Source organism: Schistocerca nitens, chromosome 2 (genome assembly GCF_023898315.1).
Source record: "Schistocerca nitens isolate TAMUIC-IGC-003100 chromosome 2, iqSchNite1.1, whole genome shotgun sequence".
NCBI classification, from domain to species: domain Eukaryota; kingdom Metazoa; phylum Arthropoda; class Insecta; order Orthoptera; family Acrididae; genus Schistocerca; species Schistocerca nitens.
This window is the reverse complement of record NC_064615.1, coordinates 988,046,192-988,068,042: the sequence shown is the minus strand read 5'-3', so window position 1 is coordinate 988,068,042 and position 21,851 is coordinate 988,046,192. Positions and strand designations below refer to the sequence as shown.

The 21,851-nt window shown below is 39.4% G+C and overlaps 1 protein-coding gene across 1 annotated transcript in view; it reads left to right on the top strand.

Annotated features, from left to right (window-relative positions):
* LOC126237313 (AMME syndrome candidate gene 1 protein homolog) overlaps positions 1-17,019 on the top strand; it is a 59,059-nt gene extending 42,040 nt beyond the window's left edge. The window contains exon 4 of the mRNA XM_049947278.1: positions 13,590-17,019. Coding sequence (XP_049803235.1) covers positions 13,590-13,756 — 167 coding nt within the window. The 3' untranslated portion in view covers positions 13,757-17,019. The remainder of the gene's footprint in view (positions 1-13,589) is intronic.
* The last annotated feature ends 4,832 nt before the right edge of the window (positions 17,020-21,851 follow it).

The window sequence follows — 21,851 nt, the reverse complement described above, 5'->3', positions numbered from 1 at the left end:
ATTTTGAAATGCCTTCGCAGGAAAAACATGGGGAGTTGACAGGTCCCGCCTCGTGCAATTTCATAGGGCATTTGTCCGATCACACTTAGACAATAGGAGCATTTTCTGCGGATCGGTCCATCCTTCCTACCTCCAGATGTTAGATGCTGTCCACGATGAGGGCATTTGGATATCGACTAGAGCCTTTCGGACCAGCTCAGTTCAGAGGCTGGTGAACCACCACTCTGGATTCGGCGACATATCCTTTTGGCTCGACACGTGCTGGAAGTCTCAGCGTCACCTCAGTCATTGGCATTTAGTTCAGTGATCCAACCCACCTTTGAACAACTGTTCAGGAATCAGCCCCAAGCGACCCAACCATTTGGTATAAGTGCTACGGACTGTCTCAAGAATCTGGACCTCTCGGGCATGAAAATACACACCCAGGGATGGAACGCAGTACCACCTTGGTGTCTTCAGAGGCCCAAAGCGATTTTAAGCTTGACACAGTACATGAAAAGTTATACTCCAGTTTTGGTTTTTACATCTTTTTTTTGTCCATTTTAAGTATGTGCTGTAGTTTTATCGTTACTTATACAGATGGATCCCAGCAGGAGAATGCTCTCGATTGTTCTGTGGTTTTCCGTGGTAGGGTTTTCAAAGTGTGTTTTCCAGAACAATTTACAAATTATGATCGGAGTTATATGGTATTCTGATAGCACTGGAGAGAGTTGAGACATCACCATGTGAGTTTTCTTGTCTGTTCCGACTCTTAGTGCGCTGCAAGCGCTTCACCAAATGTATCCAGTAGACCCGCTGATTCAGTTCATACATGACTCCTCCTAGCAGCTCCAACGCCATGGCAAGGACATGGTCTTTAGCTGGGCATCTGGTCACATTGGTATACAGGGTAACAACATGGCTGACAAAGCTGCCAAGGAAGCATGTTGGGATGGTGCTGTCCATCGATGTCCCATCCCGTTGCACGTCATTATCTCATTTTCTGACAGATGCATCATGCGTGAGTGGGAGACTGAATGGTTGTGGTGTCAGACAACAAACTGCGGTCGCTCAAATTGACCACACAGGCTTGGCGGACTTTGTGTCAACCTCACTGCTGAAAGGAGGTTTTGCTTACCAGACTGAGCATCGGACATGGCTTCCTCCTCCGGCGGGAGGATCCACCATTCTGTGAAGTTTGTGACGTGCCACTTTCAGTTCAGCATATTGTGGCTATGTGTGTCCTATATACTGATATTAGGGCAGCCCTCGGTCTCACTGGAGATGTGCCCACCATCCTCGCAGATACGGATACCAGTTTGTAAAGAGTGGTGAAATTTTGTGAACTCTCAGGCCTCATCCCTAAACCGGTGGGGAAGGGTGGCAGACTTCTGTACATTATAAGCTGCTCCACATGTGGGGGCACCTTTGTCCCCACCCATGAGATTTCATGTTGACTTTTCGTAAGAGTTCTGATTACCATGATATTCTAGTGCCCCTCAACCCAAATCATCATCCTCATCATCATTTCTGAGTACCTTAACATCCAACAATTATGCAAATTTAGAGCATTCTGTCATTTTGAAATTGTACCTCCTACAAAGAGGTACATTCTGAGGTCTAAAGGCATTAGTCTATGCTGTGGGTTTGGTATTGTGCAGCCTACAGATTTTACACATCATTGCCTACTACTGAATATAAGGTCATGGCTGTAACTTTGGCTCCACTTAGTGTTGAATGATGCAGGTAGTTTTGCATCATGATTTAGAGTAAGATGATTCTTTTCTGTCCATTCTTGCACTGCTGCCCCAGTCTAACCTGTGACAACCTGCACATTTTTGTTATTAAAATTGGTTTATTAAGTGTACATACAGTGTAAGATGGTTTGCAATGGGGAGAGATGGTAATATTAACTGTTCCTATACTAAGAATTTAAATATAATTTTTCTCCATAACTGCTGTGCATATAACCTGGACATTTGGATGGATAAAAATAGCTTTTTGGTGTTAGGAGTGGTGTCTTCAGACAGCGAGATGCAGCCTGTTCATTTTTGGTCTGTGCATCTCACGGCTTCTGTGTGTCTCCTGTATGCACAATATGTGACGTACATATTTGTTTCATTGACCTTCTAGCACTTCTTTTTTAGTTGTTGAAATTTCTTCATGTTAACTGAGGTGACTGTTAACTGTGGCCATAGAATGGCTCAGTTGATGTTTCTGGTGTGAAAAGAGTGGCTGCTAGGTAATTTTGATTCATTGTTTGTTCACTGCCCAAGGTTTGCTTGATTGCTATTTTTATTTTGTCCACTTGTCATAGCAGTCTTCGGGAAGGTTCGTTTCATATGCCCCAAGTATCAGTTAAATGGACATTTTGTAACCTGCCTCATGGAAGTTCTGACAGTAACTAGCAAATTATTTACATATGTGTTGTGGACAATTGTGGAGATTGAGGTACATCCAAAACTTCTTAGAGATTTGATGATTTCCCCCTAAATAGAACACACAGAGTTCTAGTTGCAAAGTAGTTCTTAATCATTCACAAAGCTAGTCCAATATTCTGCAGGTTCTTTTATGTTCAAAAGACAACAGTTCTGAGGTGCACTCCACCGTCATGCTAAAACTATTTGTCAACGTTGAGCTTTCATTAGCAAGCGTGTTACACATTCAATAACCGAGTAAATTGTTCCTTCACTTAATGTAAGGAAAAGCATTTTGTGAACATTTTTATCGTCAATGAGTACTAAAGTTCTAAATTTTGTGCAAAGCCATATGGACCAGTAATCAAGCATGACTTTCAAAAGTACGAAAGGGTTTTTCAGAGCCCTCTACCTGTCATAAAATTGATGACACTCAAATTGTTTAGTGAAGCAATGTATAAACCACATATTCAAGCCACAGTGGCAATACAAAAATATTTAACAGGGGTATATGTAGATATTAAAGTTGTTTTGTAAGGTCTTGGCATGTGCTGCTGTCATCTTTCTTCATGTTAAATGGCTATCTTTTTGTGGCTTGTTCAGTTACCTCCATTGCTGTGGGTCCTTGGAACTTATTAACCGCTATTCACAAATTGTCACAGTATACTTAGAAGACACCACAATTAACAAGATGATGGTCAGAACAAAGCTTGTTTAAATTTAACAGTCAGTATGTGACAGTTTTTGAAGTCACCCATTTGCATTCTTCTGTATGTGGACACTACTATCAGAAACTGTTGTGAGGATTTTGATCCAGTTTCCACTAACAGATACACTACCAACAAAGAAGATTTTCGTATGTAATTTGTAAAGATTTCAAACAGTGGAAAATCCAGGTTGCAATGTAACAATTATGAGAATGAAAGTTGCTACTCTCCACATAGCGGAGATGCTGAGTGGCAGATAGGCACAACATTAAGACTCTCACAATTAACGCTTTTGGCCATTAAGGCCTTCATCAACAGTAGACATGCACACACCAAAAAAAGCTTTGCATCACCTCGGTTCCATGAGTACCAGAACCTGTACAGAAAATTTGAATATAGATAAACAAACATCATTTCTGCCCTTTTTATTATGTTATACCACCATATAGCGAAACCTTCAGAGGTGGTGGTTCATTTTGCTGTACACACCAGTACCTCTAATACCCAGTAGCACGTCCTCTTGCATTGATGCACTTCTGTATTTGTCGTGACATACTATCCACAAGTTCATCAAGGCACTGTTAGTCCATGTTGTCCCACACCTCAATGGCGATTCGGCGTAGATCCCTCAGAGTGGTAGGTGGGTCACTTTGTCCATAAGGACCCCTTTACAATCTATCCCAGGCATGTTCTATAGGGTTCATGTCTGGAGAACATGGTGGCTACTCTAGTCGAGCAATGTCGTCGTCCTGAAGGAAGTCATTCACAAGAAGTGCATGATGGGGGTGCGAATTGTCGTACATGAAGATTAATGCCAAGCTGATATGCTGCCGATATGGTTGCACTATCGGTCGGAGGATGGCATTCATGTATCGTAGAGCAGTCACGGCGCCTTCCATGACCACCAGCAGCATATGTCGGCCCCACATAATGCCACCCCAACATAGCAGAGAACCTCCATCTTGCTGCGCTCGCTAGACAGTGTGTCTAAGGCATTCAGCCTGACCGGGTTGCCTCCAACCATGTCTCCGATGATTGTCTGGTTGAAGGCATACGCGACGCTCATTGGTGAAGAAAACATGATGCCAATCCTGAGCGGTCCATTCGGCATGTTGTTGGGCCCATCTGTACCATTCTGGATGGTGTCGTGGTTGGAAAGATGGACTTCGTCATGGACATCAGGAGTGAAGTTGCGCATTATGCAGCCTATTGCGCATTGTTTGAGTCGTAACAAGAAGTCTTGTGGCTGCACGAAAAGCATTATTCAACATGATGGTGTTGCTGTCAGTGTTCTCCGAGCCATAATACGTAGGTAGCGGTCATCCTCTGCAGTAGTAGCCCTTGGGCAGCCTGAGTGAGGCATGTCATCGACAGCTCCTGTTTCTCTGTATCTCCTCCATGTCCAAACAACATCGCTTTGTTTCACTCTGAGATGCCTGGACACTTCCGTTATTGAGAGCCCTTCCTGGTGCAAAGCAACAATGCGGACTGGCTAGGCATGGTTGAACTACAGAGCCGTGTACCTCCTTCCTGGTGGAATGACTGGAACTGATCAGCTGTTGGGCCCCCATCCATCTAGTAGGCGTTGCTCATGCACGGTTCTCTACATCTTTGGGCTATCCACAGTTAACATCTATCTTCAGTTCTGGGAACCGGGGTGATGCAAAACTTTTTTTGATATGTGTGTGTGTGTGTGTGTGTGTGTGTGTGTGTGTGTATATATATATATGCATGTGCACGCCACACACACACACACACACACACACACACACAAAGGCAACTCGCACATGACTGCAGTCTCGGGCAACTGAAATCACACTTTCACACTTGGTTTCAGTTGCCTGAGACTGCAGTCACGTGTGTGAGTTGTGAACGCACTGGTGTGTGTGTGTGTGTGTGTGTGTGTGTGTGTGTGTGTGTGTGTGTGTGGGCGCGCGCACGAGCGTATGTATGTCCAGTGTTGATGTAGGTCGTCATGGCCGGAAGCTTTAATTGTGAGAGTCCTTTTGTTAGGCCTATCTGCGAATCAGCATCTCTGCTGTATGGTGAGTAGCATTGTTCCTTCTCATAATTGTTACATTTGTAAATATTTTGTACACATTGTCTGAATCATGATGAATTAAAGTTGTGTTGTGAAGATCATTCCATCGCCATGTAGCGAACTGCCACCATACCTCGAGAGAGCAGAGGAGACCCAAGACTGCAGCAAGCATGATTGAATTCACATCTGGTTTGGTGGTGTAGCTGTAGACAGGGTGTATACGAACCGGGAGATCCGGGAAAAACCCGGGAATTTTTTCATCCGGGAGAAAACTGGGAAAAACCCAGTAATTTTTTAATATTCCGGGAATTTTTCGTTTAGTTTTCTGTTAAATTTTTGTTATTTTGGTTGGTAAGAATCAAAACTCTAACAAAGGATATTACTGTATCCCGCTACTGCAGAATAATACTGCAGCAATAAAACGTGAACGGGGAAAAAAAGACGAAAATAAAACATAAATTGCAAAGGAAATGTGCCATATACAACAACAAAACACAGTGCTCATACAAGTGTTTGCCAACAGAAAAATGTGTCAAAGGCTTTAGGAAGACTATGCAATAATTCATAACAACAAATTGCCTCTGATGAGCGTGACGTCACAACTGTTTGGCTTAGATTTGTTTTAGCAGTTACATGCGGGTTCATGCACATGCGCAGTTGAGTGGCGTATGAGTAGAACCTTCTCCCGTTTCTGGCTACAGAAATGTAGCTGCTGCTGCTGTGTAAGCAGTCGCAGCAAGTAGCTAGGTGCCACCTGAAAAAATTTTACTGCCGCACCCAAGCTAGATTCACGCATGCGCAGCAGGCTCGGGTCTATGAGGGAGGGGCACCAAATTCATATTCTTCAGGAGTAAAAACGTAGTTTCACAAAGTGTCTTGCATCCAGCGCACGTTGGTCTATTGATTACTCTTTGAACACACTCTAAGTTGATTTCTGAATGAATCATAAGCTGCGTGGGGTAGCCATGTGGTCTAGGGCGACTAGTTACGGTTCGCGCGGCTCCCCCCATCAGAGGTTCGAATCCTCCCTTGGGCATGGGTGTATGTATTGTCCTTAGCATAAGTTAGATTAAGTAGTGTGTAAGCCTATGGACCAATGACATCAGCAGTTTGGTCCCATGGTAAAAAAAAAATCATAAGTTGATTTTTGAATGCGTGCATAGTGTATATGATTTCTCTGTCAGGGGAATCCTCATCCCATCTGGAAATAAACTTTCCTGCAATCAAAAGGGGATCGCGCTATACAAGCTGAGCGGAGTAAAGCCGAATGAGTGAATGCCAATCACTGTCTGATTATGTGGTTGACTGGGTTTGCGAATGATAAGCGTTGTTATAATTACTAGGGAAATCCATAGATTCAGACTACCAGAGTGGAAATAATCAACTAACAGGAATAACAGGTAAGAAATATTACATATTATCTTCTCGATGTATCCAGGAAAATGAAATTTTGTCAGAAAATTTTTGGCCAGATCGCTACACTAGTAAGGGCCAGTTGTACAGTCCTCGTCTAGCAGCTTCTTGAGTTCTATTCTGGAAGTAGCATGGAAAATGGTTTGTAGGAACATAACAACGCCTGATCGGAGAATAGTCAGGGATAACTAAACCAGTGATTGTGGCAGGGTTAGTGAAGTTAACTGGCGAATAAGTTTTGACAAAGGCAGGAATAGTTCCAGAATTAGTCATGACAAGATTGTTTGTTAGAATGAGGAAGGAGAAGAAACAGGGACATCACACAAATTAGGGAAGTTATGACGATTCCAGATTTATTTTAAAATCTCGTACTACTACTTTTCGATCTATCATGCTCGAGAAACTGGAGCATATGAATGAAATGTGAAACTATTTTCTAACATAAAGCTTTTTGCTTTTAGTAGGCCTAATAGGCATTTTATGTTGATTTTCGTGAATTATATTCTGATGTGTTATAAAAATGGCCATTTGTGCCAAAACAGTCTCGTTTATTTGGTGTGTGTTACAATTTCTGCAGTGTTAGAAAGAACTGTTTTGTTGTATTCAGCAGACAGTGACAAAATAGACGTAATCAGATCGAGAAACCACACCAGTCTTGGTTACTGTTTGTATTAACAGCTTATGCAGTATTAAACAACGATATTTCGATTTTTCATGTAGCAAAACGTTTGACGAACTTCAATGAGGCAATAGATTGTCGCAGAAAGGGAAGCACGCTGTGTAAAGCTGTAGCAAGACTAGAGAGTATCCTCTGATGTCTTTTTTCTTTTATAAGATATTTTAATGTTTTACACGTACGAATATACGGGCTTCCTGCGTCATAGCAGCTGCCAAAGTGCGGTGGCGCCTGTTATCTGGCACTCTGTGACGACTACTGAAATGAACCTATTTCTAACAGGTCACGGGAAAATATTGTGAATGGTGGTTTGAAAAGTGTTAGTTTCAAAGTAAATTTCCTTTTATGCAAGTTGAACCATGTGCGAGAATGTAAGATGAATTTCTTAAATCACAGAGCGTTCGATGAAGAGCCATTTAGAAGTATTTCGAGCCTGGATCAGACGTTCATGTCGTCATTATGAGCAAATTGATGTAGTGCTACAGGAAGCGCTCTCTCTCCTCTGCAGTACCGAGCAAGGTGGCGCAGTGGTTACACACTGGACTCGCATTCGGGAGGACGACGGTTCAATCCCGCGTCCGGCCATCCTGATTTAGGTTTTCCGTGATTTCCCTAAATCGCTCCAGGCAAATGCCGGGATGGTTTCTTTCAAAGGGCATGGCCGACTTCCTTCCCTGTCCTTCCCTAATCCGATGAGACCGATGACCTCGCTGTCTGGTCTCCTTCCCCAAACCAACCAACCTCTGCAGTAGCTAATTTATTTGTGGAAAACTTTGAGGACAAGTCACTGGAATCGGCTAAAAATTTTACTGGCACATTTGTGTGATATATCTTAAAGTGTAACACGTGCAATAAAAATCAACATTATATGTGAAAGCTTAGCTTCTCTTGCAGCTTATTAACCTTGGAGACCAATATTATATGTGAAAGCTTTACGTTTCTTGTAGCAACACTATGTATATTAATTTAAAACATTAACTTTTCCTGTTTGTATATGTGCACTACATAAGAGATGTTGCTCTTAGCTGACTACATCACGTGTCCTGTGGTCTGAATATCAGCTGTCATCGGCTGGTGGGATCACGTGACATGAGCTATGACTGGCTTACAAAAGCGCATCACAATCTCGATTACAATGGTTCGGAAAGTAACATGCGTTGTTTGGTTGAATTCGAATTTATACTTTCATAATACAAAAATATGCAGCATACATGTTGCTGCACATAAAAAATCTTTCCAAAAGGAGTTTTCTTCCCTGAGTTTTGTTTTCTAAAGTGCCGGGAAATTCCATGTCCGTGTATAAAAACATAACCATTCAAAGGATTGATAAGTTTTACAGTTCCGAGGGAAAATATACTGTCACTTAACACGGAAAAAATGTGTTTTCATCCAGGAGAAAGTGTATTTTTAACCAGAAAATCTGGAAATTTTTTTCCTTGTCCGCGTATACACCCTGAGTAGAGCATGTAGCTGGAAATTGAAATGTTGTGGATCAAACCTTGGCAGAATCACTTTCTTTTACTCTGCACTTTAACCTGGCATTTCTGTCTTAATGATATGGAGCTTTGCCAGAAGCGAAACTTGCCTTGGATTACACATTACATTGTGCCTCCCTTTTTCACTGGTTGGGTAACGGGTTAGAGGCATGAGTCGCCTAGGGACATCCAATTGATTGCAATTTGTTTGAGAACAGCTACATGGGGAAAAAACAATAAAAAATAAATAAAAACTTTCCTTAAAATATACTTCAGTTTAGAATGCAGCTTTGCTCCATTTATGCAGGGTATTTGTAAATGAAAGGTGTGATTTTAAAATTTAGCAATAAATTGATTTACTTCTTTATATGGGAAACCATGCAGAATGTGCATTGATAACTGCACAAGTTTTTGATGTGTTAATCACAATCTTTCAATATGTACACCCTTGGTCACACAACTCATATACATGGTAAACTATTTCTTCCTTGATGGCCTGCAGTGCGTCCTTCATCTGATAACACACTTCAAGGGACACAGGTGTTGGCTGTACATAAACTCTTGTCTTTCACAAACCTCTACAGAAAGAAAATGCAGGATGTTAAATCCAGGGAACGGGACGGCCAGGAAGAAGGTTGTTGTTTGCCATTGCAGCCTGTCCAATCCAGCTTCGATGAAGAACATGATAAAGATGCACTCGTACATTCCTGTGAAAATGAAAATGGGGCAGAACACTGTCCAGTTGCCAATGTAATCATCATCATCACAGATGTTCAGCTGGGGTTACAACAAGGTCGCCAACATGTGTGGCAGTGAGTTACTCATCACTGTTCGTTGTTTGAAGAAGAGTCTCATGCAAAATGCCCAAAAAAAGTTCACTTTTTGGAGAGTCACACTGATGCTCTATCATTGTATGTGGTTTCTCACTGTGCCAGGTACGAACATTGTGTGTGTTCATCTTTCCACTTACATGAAAAATTGATCTGCAGAAGATGAGTATTTCTATAAAAACAGTGTCCTCCATATTTAACTGCCACTCTTAACGAAACTCACACCTTGTCACATTGTCTGCTGGCATAAGGGCCTGCACTAATCCCCCTTTGTACAGTTTCAAAACATAGCTGCTTACGCAACACCTTCCTCACTACAGTCTTTGGCATTGAAAAATATCTGCTTGATTTACTATGTGACTTGCAAGGGCTTCAATGAAATGCCTTGCACACTCTTTCGACATTAGCATCAGACACACAAGGTCGACCAGGACCTTCCAGCTTCCACGAACTGTCGGTACCACCTATCTAAGTTACTTGTGTGTGGTGGATCTTTCCTAAACCCTGAATGAAATTCACACGGCACTGTAGCCAGAAATCTGAACACCAATGAAGTAGCACAGGCCAAGACCCTACAAAACACTCTTAATATCTACATGTACTTCTGTTAAATGTTTTTGTACTGCCATTGTAGCCTGAAGATCAGATTTACACCTCAAAACACGTTGCTTTGTTAAATAATTTGAGTGTCTACAAATTTTGTGACTAGTAGCAGTGTCTGTAAAACATTTTTGAAAGTTTGTTTTACTCAATTGATTTCATTCTTGGGGACCCATGAAGATGTATTCTTTGACGTGAATATTTGTGAATTATTACCCATGAATATTTGTGAATTATTACCCCCTACTTCATGTACAGTATTTTCAATGGTGGTTTATGTATCTGTTGCAGCATTTGTTCCAGAACAGAATGTGAACATATTGCTGCTGGATAGCCAATAAGCATTTTTTTAAAAAAAACACATTACTTCAAAATTTTCTGTTTGAGTTTGTTTTTATGTTACTTTGCGTGTTTGGCTTTTTTTTTTAATTGTAAATAGGGAATCTGTTTTACCAAGAGACAGAAGTCTGTTTTTGGATATATCATACAAATTATTGGCTCATACTGTGGCCTACTGGGTCCTACTTACCTTTTCTTGCTGTTGACTGAATCTTTACTTAACCTTCAGATTCACATACAGTCATCTCATGTTAGGACATCGTACACAAAAATATTTTAAACATCAGTAATGCTAAAATATTGTAATTCTTAACTTTAGCGATATTACAGTATTTCATTTTTGGTGTGAGATACAATAAATGTGTATGTTAAATATGCACCAAATAAGAAACCCACTTCCAGAAATTCGTAAACATATGAGAGCAAATTCTCTTTTGAGTCGTTGCCTAGGAATCTCCTCCTTTTTTGCCATCTGGAAAACAGAGTTTTTGGGAAAATTGTGACGCACACGCACACACACACACACACACACACACACACACACACACACACACACACTTGTGCACACCTTGCACCATGAGTCAACAGACTGGAATAGTTTTTCGCGCATTTCCATTAACAGGAATAAACTAATTGGACTACTGAAATTTTAACGTATATGAAGCCCAAAAAACCATAAATCCCAGTATTGAGAGACCCTATTATATCTGTTGTTACTGTCTTTAGGAGGAGGTGTCTTCCATTATTGTGTGAATGTATAAGATGGCTTATGGAATAAACATTTCTTAATGAGGATGCCACAATACAAGACAAAAATACCACAGTTCACATTGCTAGTTTTACAAGCATAGATTGAAAAACTGTTAATAAACTTGAACAGCTCCTCTAACTGACAGTCATGTGACTTGACTATTACTTAGTACTATAGATGCTCAACAGATGGGGAAGAGAATTTGCTGGTAATGAACTCTTATTTAGTTTCTTAATGGAACAATTGCAGCAGTACATTCTAAATGGTAGTGTTCCTCTGGAAACAATTCACAGGCCGTGTTCATCCATTCACTTTGTCATGAAATGAAAAATATCTTCTCCAAAAACTTTTTAGATTTTCAAATATGATAGCATGCTGCACATTCAACATGTGATATATTTTGCTCCATCAGTATATCACACTGGCTTCCAACCCCTGACTACATGGATCATATCATTGTTAAAGACCTTGGCACAAAACTTACCTCAGCCGCCCACTTGATGCATGTCACCCCACCCCTGTTAATGGCATAACTTATCCCATCAGTAGGAGAACTACATATGGAAGCAGGCATGCCGTAAACCAACTCTGCTGAAACTGTTGCATGGCTTTTTATGTGAGCTGCTACAAACTGGTGATTCATCTGTTGAAAGGGCCGCAGCTAAGCTGGTAAAGGCTTTTCATTCCAGTTGAGCTCCAGCTATCCTAGCTTTCAGAACTGTCAGTTTTCCCCTCCTACTCAGAGAGGAAAAAACTTAACAGCTCTGAAAGCTAGGAGTAGTTCTCCCTCTTGTAAATGTGGATATAAGCGGTACTGGAATTTTTCTAGCTGTAGGCAAGTAGTAGCCAGCTGTTCTACCCCATTGTAAGATTTTCACTGTTTTGCTTGTTTTTATATGTATTTCTCCCTACATTTTCCATTATCACATCAATGGTATGTTTAATATTTTCAAAACGGATGTCTTACACTGAAGTAAAAAATTGTGGATGTTTTTTGAAACTCATTTTACGTTTTAAAGACTGTTTGCTCATTTTAATTTATAGCTTTGAACTATATACTAAATGTGATTCAGACTATAACATTTTAATAGGTGTGTGAAGTACCTCTCATGTTTTTTCATACAGTATGGCAGAGATCCTCTTTAGAATTTTCAGTTGCTACTGGAGACACAAGAGCTATAGATTGTATTTTTAGTTCATGTCTCCTTTATATTACTGTATGCAGTTAATGTATCATTCTTCTTATGTCTGAAGCCTGTTATTACCATGCGTCCATTGCCCTAAGGTGCGCTACAGGTGCAGAGTGCTCCATATGCTGCCTCCAAAGCCAACCAGTGCACTTCAACACTGGCAAAACATGATTCAGTACGGCGTGTTCCACCTGTGAAACTAATCGTGTCATCAACATGCCTGACCAATTGAGTCACTTTCCTGAAATTTTTTGCATGTTTTTACACCTACCTCCTGCTCTGGTTGTACTTGTCTGATAGATTTCTATCTCTGTTTTGACACTTAGCAACAAATCCAAGCATCCACTTTCTACAAGGTGAATTCTAAACAATGCAGAGGTTTAAAGCATGTTTTTAAAAAAATCTTTCCAGAATAATGATTTTACAAAATTGTGCGGAGAAATTATTGTTTAATTATATCTGTCTACTTTAGTTCTTCTTTATTTGTATTTGGTTAGAAAGTGTGGTGTAGAGAGTGAAGGAACTATAATTACAATATGAATGATTAGTGGCACATTGCAGAGAAATCCAACGTTACAGATTACGACTCTGTAATTTCATGTTGCAAGTGTTACATTAGCAGATGGAGATGGGGCTAGAGAAAAGAGAGTAAGAAGTTTGATTTTCACCCTGATGTAGTATGCTGTAATTTTTATAATTTAAAATAATGTGTACTACGTGAAAGCATTACATGTAAATTTTACTTTTTTTCATTATTATGCTATCTACCTTGGAACCTTAGTCTAGTTTCATTTTGTAATGTTATAAGTAGTTTTGTTTGTTTGTTTGAATGTTATCAAGACCATTAATAAGAAGCACACACACACACACACACACGCACACCTAATTATAGAAGGATTTTTTTTTTTTAATTTTCAGCCTGTTGGTACACTCTATTTATGAATATTACAGTGGTTCAAAGAATTTGAGGCAGTATTGTGGAAGTAATTTTCAGTAATTGTAGAAAGAGCCTCAACATGTCACTCTCAATCATAATTATATGTTAAGTGAAGATTTTCTTTTTTCTCTGAAATTTGTCTTACTAGGAAGTTGGTTAGTGACTCAAAGTGCTCTTGTCTTTCTGGATGTAATACATTGAATCCTACATTTAAACCGAAATATATTATTTTAGGTTGGGACCAGATCCAGACAATTGATTCTTTACTACGAAAAGGTGGCTACAAGGGTTCTGTGACTCCAGATATTAGAAGAAATATAAAACTCACACGTTACCAGAGCGAAAAGATATCTGTGAGCTATCAAGACTATCTCAACCATTGGCGCAATCGGCGGTGCTAGCAGATACTGTGGGGCCCTCCTGGCCCCAGCAGTGGTGCAGTGATGTGGACTGCTCCACCGCAGACTCTGAATCTACATCACTCACAACAAACTGCCCCTTTGGTGTTGCCTCCTGCACCAATTTTGCATCCACAGTTTGCTGCCCCTCCACCACAGCCCTTTGTTCTCAGTAATCATCAGCAGCAGTTGTCGACAACTTCTGTGGTGCACTGGTGGGACCAACCTGGGCCATCAGCCCTTTATCATGATGCTCAGTCCACATCCAGCAGCTACAACCACAACCACCACCAAGTGAGAAAACGCAAGTGACGATAGCTGTTGTTAATTGTAAAGAAGCTGTGTTGTTAGTTCACAGTTCCGCCTTGTGCCTACAACCAGCCTTGCATTGAGAGCTTTTACCTGTGATGTTACTGGGTTTTTGAATTAGGTCTAAAACTGAAATGGCAGCTTTCACCGATAAATGCAAGTTGGATGATAATATTTGTTGCAGTGCGTGCAAAATCGTGTTACTGAAAGTTATCAGTGTCATAATTTTCCCCTCATGATCTCAGCAAGTGGACATAGTAGATCTGTAATACTACTGAGAAACATTTGGTGACAGACTTAGTAACGTGAAAGTGACTTACGTCAGTACAGTGTTATTGTGTTTTTACAGATATATCTATATGTATATGTATACAGGTATACAAATATATACAAAGCTGTATAAAGCGGCCTTAGAAACAGATGAATGTTAAATTTGCCTATGGTACTTCAAGGTATGTTGAAAATGTGCTAAATCATGTGATATGAGCAAACGTGTCCATTTGAGTGAATTAGCATTATTTGAAATACCCGTACTCACTGCCATTTATTCGTCTGCAAATGGTGAATGTTAAAAATGAGTGTATGCAAAAAAAAAATATGAAAACATGGTGGCAGATTGTTCCTTGTGATCTCCTCATAGTGATCGCTTTTGTCAGAAATTTCGTTTGTGTACGACTGTCCATTTTTATAGAAGTGGTACTATTTCAGATATCTTGCTGAATATTGGAACTTCATTAGCAAAGAAAATGTTGCTAGGTAACTTAAAATAACTTATTTTCAAGAAAAAAAAATCGAAATGTAAAGATCAGCTTACACCATGTTATATGCTCAGGAATAAGTACTGTTTACACGAGAAAATAAGGAAAGTGTAGTTTATGGAACTATGTGTAATGTTTTCCATATCTAAATGTCAAACATTTGTAAAATTTTTGTTAGTGTTGATATTTTTGTGACTTTTTTGCCAGATAATTTAAGAGGAATGAGCCTGTTTTTAGCTATACTATATGAGAAACTTAGTGGAAGAATGATTACTGTTTACAAAGGACTTTTGATTCTGATGAATTACATTGTGCTTGTGGATAGACTATTCTTTTCAGGTGTTACTTACTTGTTAATCAGGAATTTGTCTTCTTTCAGGCCATTACTTTGTAATGGGGAGTATGAGAGATGAAACTAATACAACATTTTTTCTTCATTGTGGAAAATAATTTTTTTATGTAGTTTCAGGATTTATTTAAGTGATGATGAGCTTCAGACTTTTGGAAGCATCTTCTTGTAATCAGTACTGCAGTACCAAACAAATTAAGAGTAGTTAATATATAGGTATATATCAGCCGTTCAACAGTTGTGTTATGTTCTGTAATAAATTTACTGACTCGCCAACTATTTCATTGTTTCTGCTGTAAAATGACAATTCTATTAAAAGTAGTTGTAGTGTATCAGTATGCCTACTCTTAATATAGTTATAGTTTTATATTATCCCTGTTCTCAGAGATCTTACCATCACTAGTAAAAACTTGGTATAGATAAATACATTCAATTTGCATTTTACATAAAATAGGGGCTTGTTCACTTTCATTCAGTAATGGTTTTCTTCTTTTTTGCAGTGTATACATGTATATGCCACTATGTGTGTGTTGTTCGTTATTACCTGTAAGATGTAAATGGAAATAGTAAAATCAAGTGATAATATACTGACATTTATGAGATGCTTACTGTAACTAAACTAACATTATTTTCCATGATTTTTTGTGCATACCTTATTGTGGTACTGCAGTATTCAATTAAAGATCTCGAAAGAGGTGTGTTTTATATGTGTAATTATTTTTGTTGAATTAATCTAAAGCACTTCTACAGAGTCACACTTAATTGGAAACATCTGTTATACTGTGATCCTCACGATTTGTGAGAACACTAATGCAAGAAGCAACAAAACAAACTTAAAAGTGTGAAAATTTGTGGAATGTGCCTGTGTTGCTCTTTTTTAAATGTTTTAGTATGTGTGTTGAAGAAACATTGCTCTGACCATCGGAAAGGTAATATGAGAAAATACCGTAGAAATGCTGAGGAAGACCACTAGTAAGAAATGTTGCCAGACATGCTTGTTTTGCAGTTTGTCAGTTTTGGACTTAAGCTTATGGTTAATGAATGATAAATATTGTCATATGCTAGGTGCTGTTTTCACTTAAATTGTTCTGGCCTACAGTGGATTCCAGGAACTGTGTGTCACCTGAATAATTGTTTGAAACAATATGTAATCACAGGACTAGGATGAATGCCCTGTAAGTTAGAGTGAATGTGGAAGCATAAATATGTTAAACTGTGTTGTTACAGTCTGTTTTCAATAGGTTGTTGAACATTGGTTTTCTTAAAATTTTTGTAAGTTTTGCTTAGGTGGAGCTGTCATGTTAGACATTTTCCAGTAATGTAGCTCTGCATTAATAGAATTTGTTTATATTGGTGTGTTTTGATAGAATGCCATGTTTTTCCTTATGGTACATGTGTGTATTGTTGTTTTTTAAGGGAAGAAAATTAAAAACAGTGCTTCAGTTGTTACAGAAATAAACTGTATTTAAAGATACATGTGCATTAAATGTTTCAAAATTAGTTCAATTTGCAGTAGATGTCACATTTTACATGTTTCATATTTCTGAACTGTGTGTAATACATCTTGAGTATTACATATTCTGAATCTAAATAAAACTGTTTTGAGTGTAAACAAAGCAACAAATGTGAAATTTTAACATTACTTAAAATAGCCCATAATGGTTTGCTGTTTGCAACAAAAGCATTGATATTTATTTTAACAGCAAACTGTTTATGTTCTTCAAGCATTGCCTCAAATAGGTATTAGTGTTTGTATTGTGAAACTGAGATGAAAGTAATCAGTCTGAAATTAGAATGTTTTGTACTGTTACAAAGCACATTTAATGCTACCAACACTATTTTGGAAATAAAAGATGATAGTAGTATTGATGTATGCATATTAATTGTACTGTCACTACTGTTTGTGTATGTTTCTGAGGACTGGGGGGGGGGGGGACTCTCTCTCTCTCTCTCTCTCTCTCTCTCTCTCTCTCTCTCTCTCTCTCTCTCTCTCACACACACACACGCACGCGCGCACACACACACACACACACACACACACACACACACACACACACACACACACACACACACCAAAAACTGCTGATGACAACAGTGTTGCAGAAAATTTGTTTGCTTTTAGTATGGTAAATGTTTTATATTCTTGTTAAGGGATTGTATATTCATAATTGTAGGTATTCATACCATTTTTGTTCTTCTATTAGTAAATTACACAAGTGATCAAGCAGTTATTACTTTCCTAAAACCACACAGTTCGCATACATTGGAACTGAATTCCATCATAATTGCTACAAATTTCTCTGTAACATTATTATTTGTCAGAGGCTGCCTCAACACAGATAAAATATTTTCTAAGTATACAGAATATGAATCCTGTAAGTGATTAATCTTCCTGGTGTAAATGAGGAAAAAAACATTAATTTAATCTTTTTTTCTTATACTAGACACACAAGTTTCCTACAGGAATGCAAATATTACTGCATTTTCATAACCTATTTTCATGAAATTTGATGTTCTGTCCCCATCTCTATTTTTTAATCTAACAAACAATATTGTGTTAGCAAAAAATGCATGTGGGTATAAATTCAATTTTGTTAGTGTAAAGGAAAAGATAGAAAAGTTAGAAAAAGTAACCCACACTGCCAGATAATACTCTAAATTATACTTTTTGTTGAGTTGTTAGAGGATAGTCACAAAGGTGTAATTATCACCTCAAAGAAAAAATTAAGTTAAGGAATTGATATGTTGTTTGACTGCAGTCCTGCTGCTCTTTAAAGGAGCCACAACGAAACAGTGCAACCAGTTGATAATGAATTATTTATGTTAATTTATTTTGATAAAGTGGAAATGTTGCAAGTGTGTAACACCAGTCTAGGCAGCTATAGAAGTCATCTGGATTGGCTTCGTACAGCTGCAACATTGGTATTGTTCTATAAAACAAATTACCATGTATACTCCACTTTATCAGTGAGTTGCATCATTTTGTTTTGGCTCCTTTAACAGCATACTACACTGTGAGATGTGAGAATTCCAATGAGTAGCAGGACTGCAGGCATGTTCGTACAATCAAAAAACATATAATTCCATAACTTCCTTTTTTGAGATTGCAATTAAAACTTTATGACTACCCCTTGTTCAACTCGTACTCCAAATAACTCATATTCCAACTATGCCACTATTGAAATGTTCTCTAAAGGGGGATGAAGTTTGGTCAATACATCCATCTACCACCTTATATATTTACTGTAGTGTGTGTTTCAGTGTTAAGGCTTAGAGCAAGCTTTGATCACTTTCTGTGGGAAAGAGGAGAAGGAACTATTCACAAGCAAGCCAATATGGAGAAATGCAAATGATATAAACATGAAGACCAAACTGGAGACTTATGACTATTAAGTGGAGAAAAATTTGCTTGGAAACACCTTTCAATACAAATAATTATCAGATTAATTTCTCACCGACTGCATAGGTTTCAGATATTGATCGAATTATTTCAAACAGGTGTTGAAAGTGCAGCTCTAGTAACTTTGGAACTGAAATTGAGAATGGATTTACATTGATAGGAATGCCAAGTTAATCTGTACAGTTTGGACTGAAGAATTGGCCACTTGCAGGCCTCAGAATCTTGTGTTCATACAAGTTTGAGTATATGGTGTGAGAGGACTCACTGTTCTCCCTTTATTTCCATTCAAAAGGTAAAACAGAAAACAAGGTTTTTGATACATAAATCACCTCTCTTCTAATAAATGGGAAGGTACACAATGCATTCTGCTCGCTACATCATCTCAGAATTACCTGCCTGCCTTGAGCAAGGGGCATATAAATACAGTTTACAACAGGGAGCAGATTATACTGGTCAGGTTGTCTTGACTATCGACATGATAAACCAGAAGCCACTGTAGTCAGAGCCAGTGTAAGCTGATTCCTGACAGCTGGCAGCACTGTTGCCATCTTTCAGCTTTAAAGTGCAAACAGCTGCAGATGGAAATATTAGCCTTCTATACAGCTCTGGCAACATTGAGGCATTGCTGTAGATACGTTTACAGAAACGCAGTAAGTTATTCATTGAGGGAGGCACACGAAACTGCTGTGCCCAGCCCTCTACAGCTGTCTGAGATAATCTTATCCCAACTGAGCTATAGGAGTGTTAAAAGTGACAGAGAACTTAATGCACACTCGCTATAAAATTCTTCTCATTTTACCAACCAAGCATAAATTTAGCACAACAACATACTGAAAATGTAAATTCAGAACCATGGAAAACAACAATAAAATATTACTGCATAAGAAATGGGAGAGGCATAACATTTAAGACACACACAATGACAGTTCAGAAACCAATACTGATAAGTCAACCCACAAAAAAATAAATAAATTACAAATCCTTAGTTGAAGATTTGTTCAATACAAATTGCAATTTGACTATGGGTATTCATTGTGCACCACCTCACAAATGGGGGAACAATTTCACTATCAGAAACAGGTGTTTGATAAAACCCAGTCAACACACAAAGTGACGCAAATTGTCTTCTTGACGAAGACAAGTTTGCTGATCTGTGATTGCCATACGCCTGATATCCATTCACCTAAGATTTTGTTAACCTGTCTCCCACTCGCAAAATACCATCTGCATCAACAAAGAGTTATAAATCCTTTAATTTGCTGTTATTTTGTGCACAGGACGTGGCCTTCAACAAAGAAATGTCAATTCCATGCTCAACTATGTTGAATAGTGCCAAGCCCCTTTGCACTTTTGTCATTCTTGGGGGATGAGTGGCCTAGTTGTCCTGCCTGTTGCACCACTTCACAGGATCACAGTTAGCACACTCCTAGCAACTAAGCACTATATTTCATTCCAAATCCACCCACTCCTCCTCACACATTGCTCCCATCTTTCCTTTCCTGTGGATGAATATAACTTACAAGTGATCATATATCCTTATGTCACAGAGCTATCCCTTTCAGCTCCCAACCTCATGCCTTGTTATCCAGTTACCCAGTTCCCCTACAACCACCTCATGCTTTCATTAGTCCATTTCCTGTGTCACTGCACATTTTCCTAGCACCATCCCAACCAAAATGGACCCCTGTTCCACCTATTTTCATCATTTCAGAGAAGGATCCCTCTCCTTAGTTAAAACTCAGTCCTACATCCTGTTCCTGAAATGCTGCCTAAGTAATGGCATCCCCTCCATTGGTGTAACCATAAAAATTCCCTTTTCTGGATCCCACCCCTCCTTTCACAATGACCTTCGTCTTTCCAGATTCCACCTATTGTATCCCTCATAAACCTGGTACTGCAGAAGCACATCTCCACTGCACAAGCATACCAAATCACCTCAGCTCCCTCCCTAAGATTTGTTACTATGCAATCCTAACTCCATACACCACATTTCCAAAACTGAAACCCCTGCCCTCAATCACCCGGAGGAGCATTCCACACCCCACCTCCATAAGTTATCCAACTTTTTGACATCCTGCTCCTTCTCCTACCTATAAGCACCACTACCCATCAACTGCTATCCTACCCACAAGAATACACTTACAAACCCCTCAGAGCACCCAGACCGTGACTAACTGACCTTTTCAATTTGACACATCCTCCAAAACTCCCTCCCAACACTCCATGAAATCCAGAAACCAAACAAACATAAAACACTGCTGTTGTTCTTTACACCATATACCTCAGTTCTACAGAAGGTTCAGTCCTATCCAAATTTATCACCCTCAGCCCCTACTCTCAAGTTTAACAATGTTGGACTTGCCAAAGACCTACTCTACTCCTTCCAATCTGTATGTTGAAAATAGATTTTTGCTACAAATCCTGCCACTCAAAGCCAATATAATCCCCAACATTGAACCTTGCCTCCTCCAGTTCATCTCACCATACGTCTGTGCCTATCTGATCTAACCATCCCCTGGTCACCTTTAAGGAATTCCTTACCTCCAACACAGCTTCACCATCCTCCCCCATATCCCTTCTGAAGGACACTAACCTTTAGCAGAAGAAAGGACACTCATACATAGTCTTAAAATGGATCCTGATCTAATCATCCTCCCTGCAGAGTAAGGCTCCACCACTGTCGGGGCGAGTTGCAGTGACTATTTTACAGAAGGCCTCCGCCAACTGTCTGACTTCCCCACCTGTGAGCTCTGCCATAGTGATCCCATCCCAGAAGTCCAACATAACCTCAGTTCCCTACTGAAATCCTTAGGCCCATCCCAGAACCTGTCCACTAAGTCTGTCTCGCTCTGTACCCTAACAACACCCCACACACTCAGCTTCAATATGCTCCCTAAAATACACAAACTCAACAACCCTGTATACCTCACTAAACTGGTTATTGTGTCCTACTGCTCTTATTGACCAATGCTTCCAACCAACTGCCCAAAACCCAGCCTCGCACATGAAAGACGTTACCTATGTCCTTCATTAACTCTCCACCACCCCACCCATTAACCTCCCGGATCTCTGTGTGTCACTGTTGATGCCAGGTCCCTATATACCAACACCTCACATGCCCACGGCCTTGTTGCTATCAGACACTACTTCTCCCAGTGTCCTTCAAACTCCAAACCCATTGTCTCATTCTTCATATTCTTTGATAATTATATTCTGACACATAACTGCTGCTCCTGTGAGAAAAAGGTATATAAGCACATCCACAGCACAGCCATGGGAACT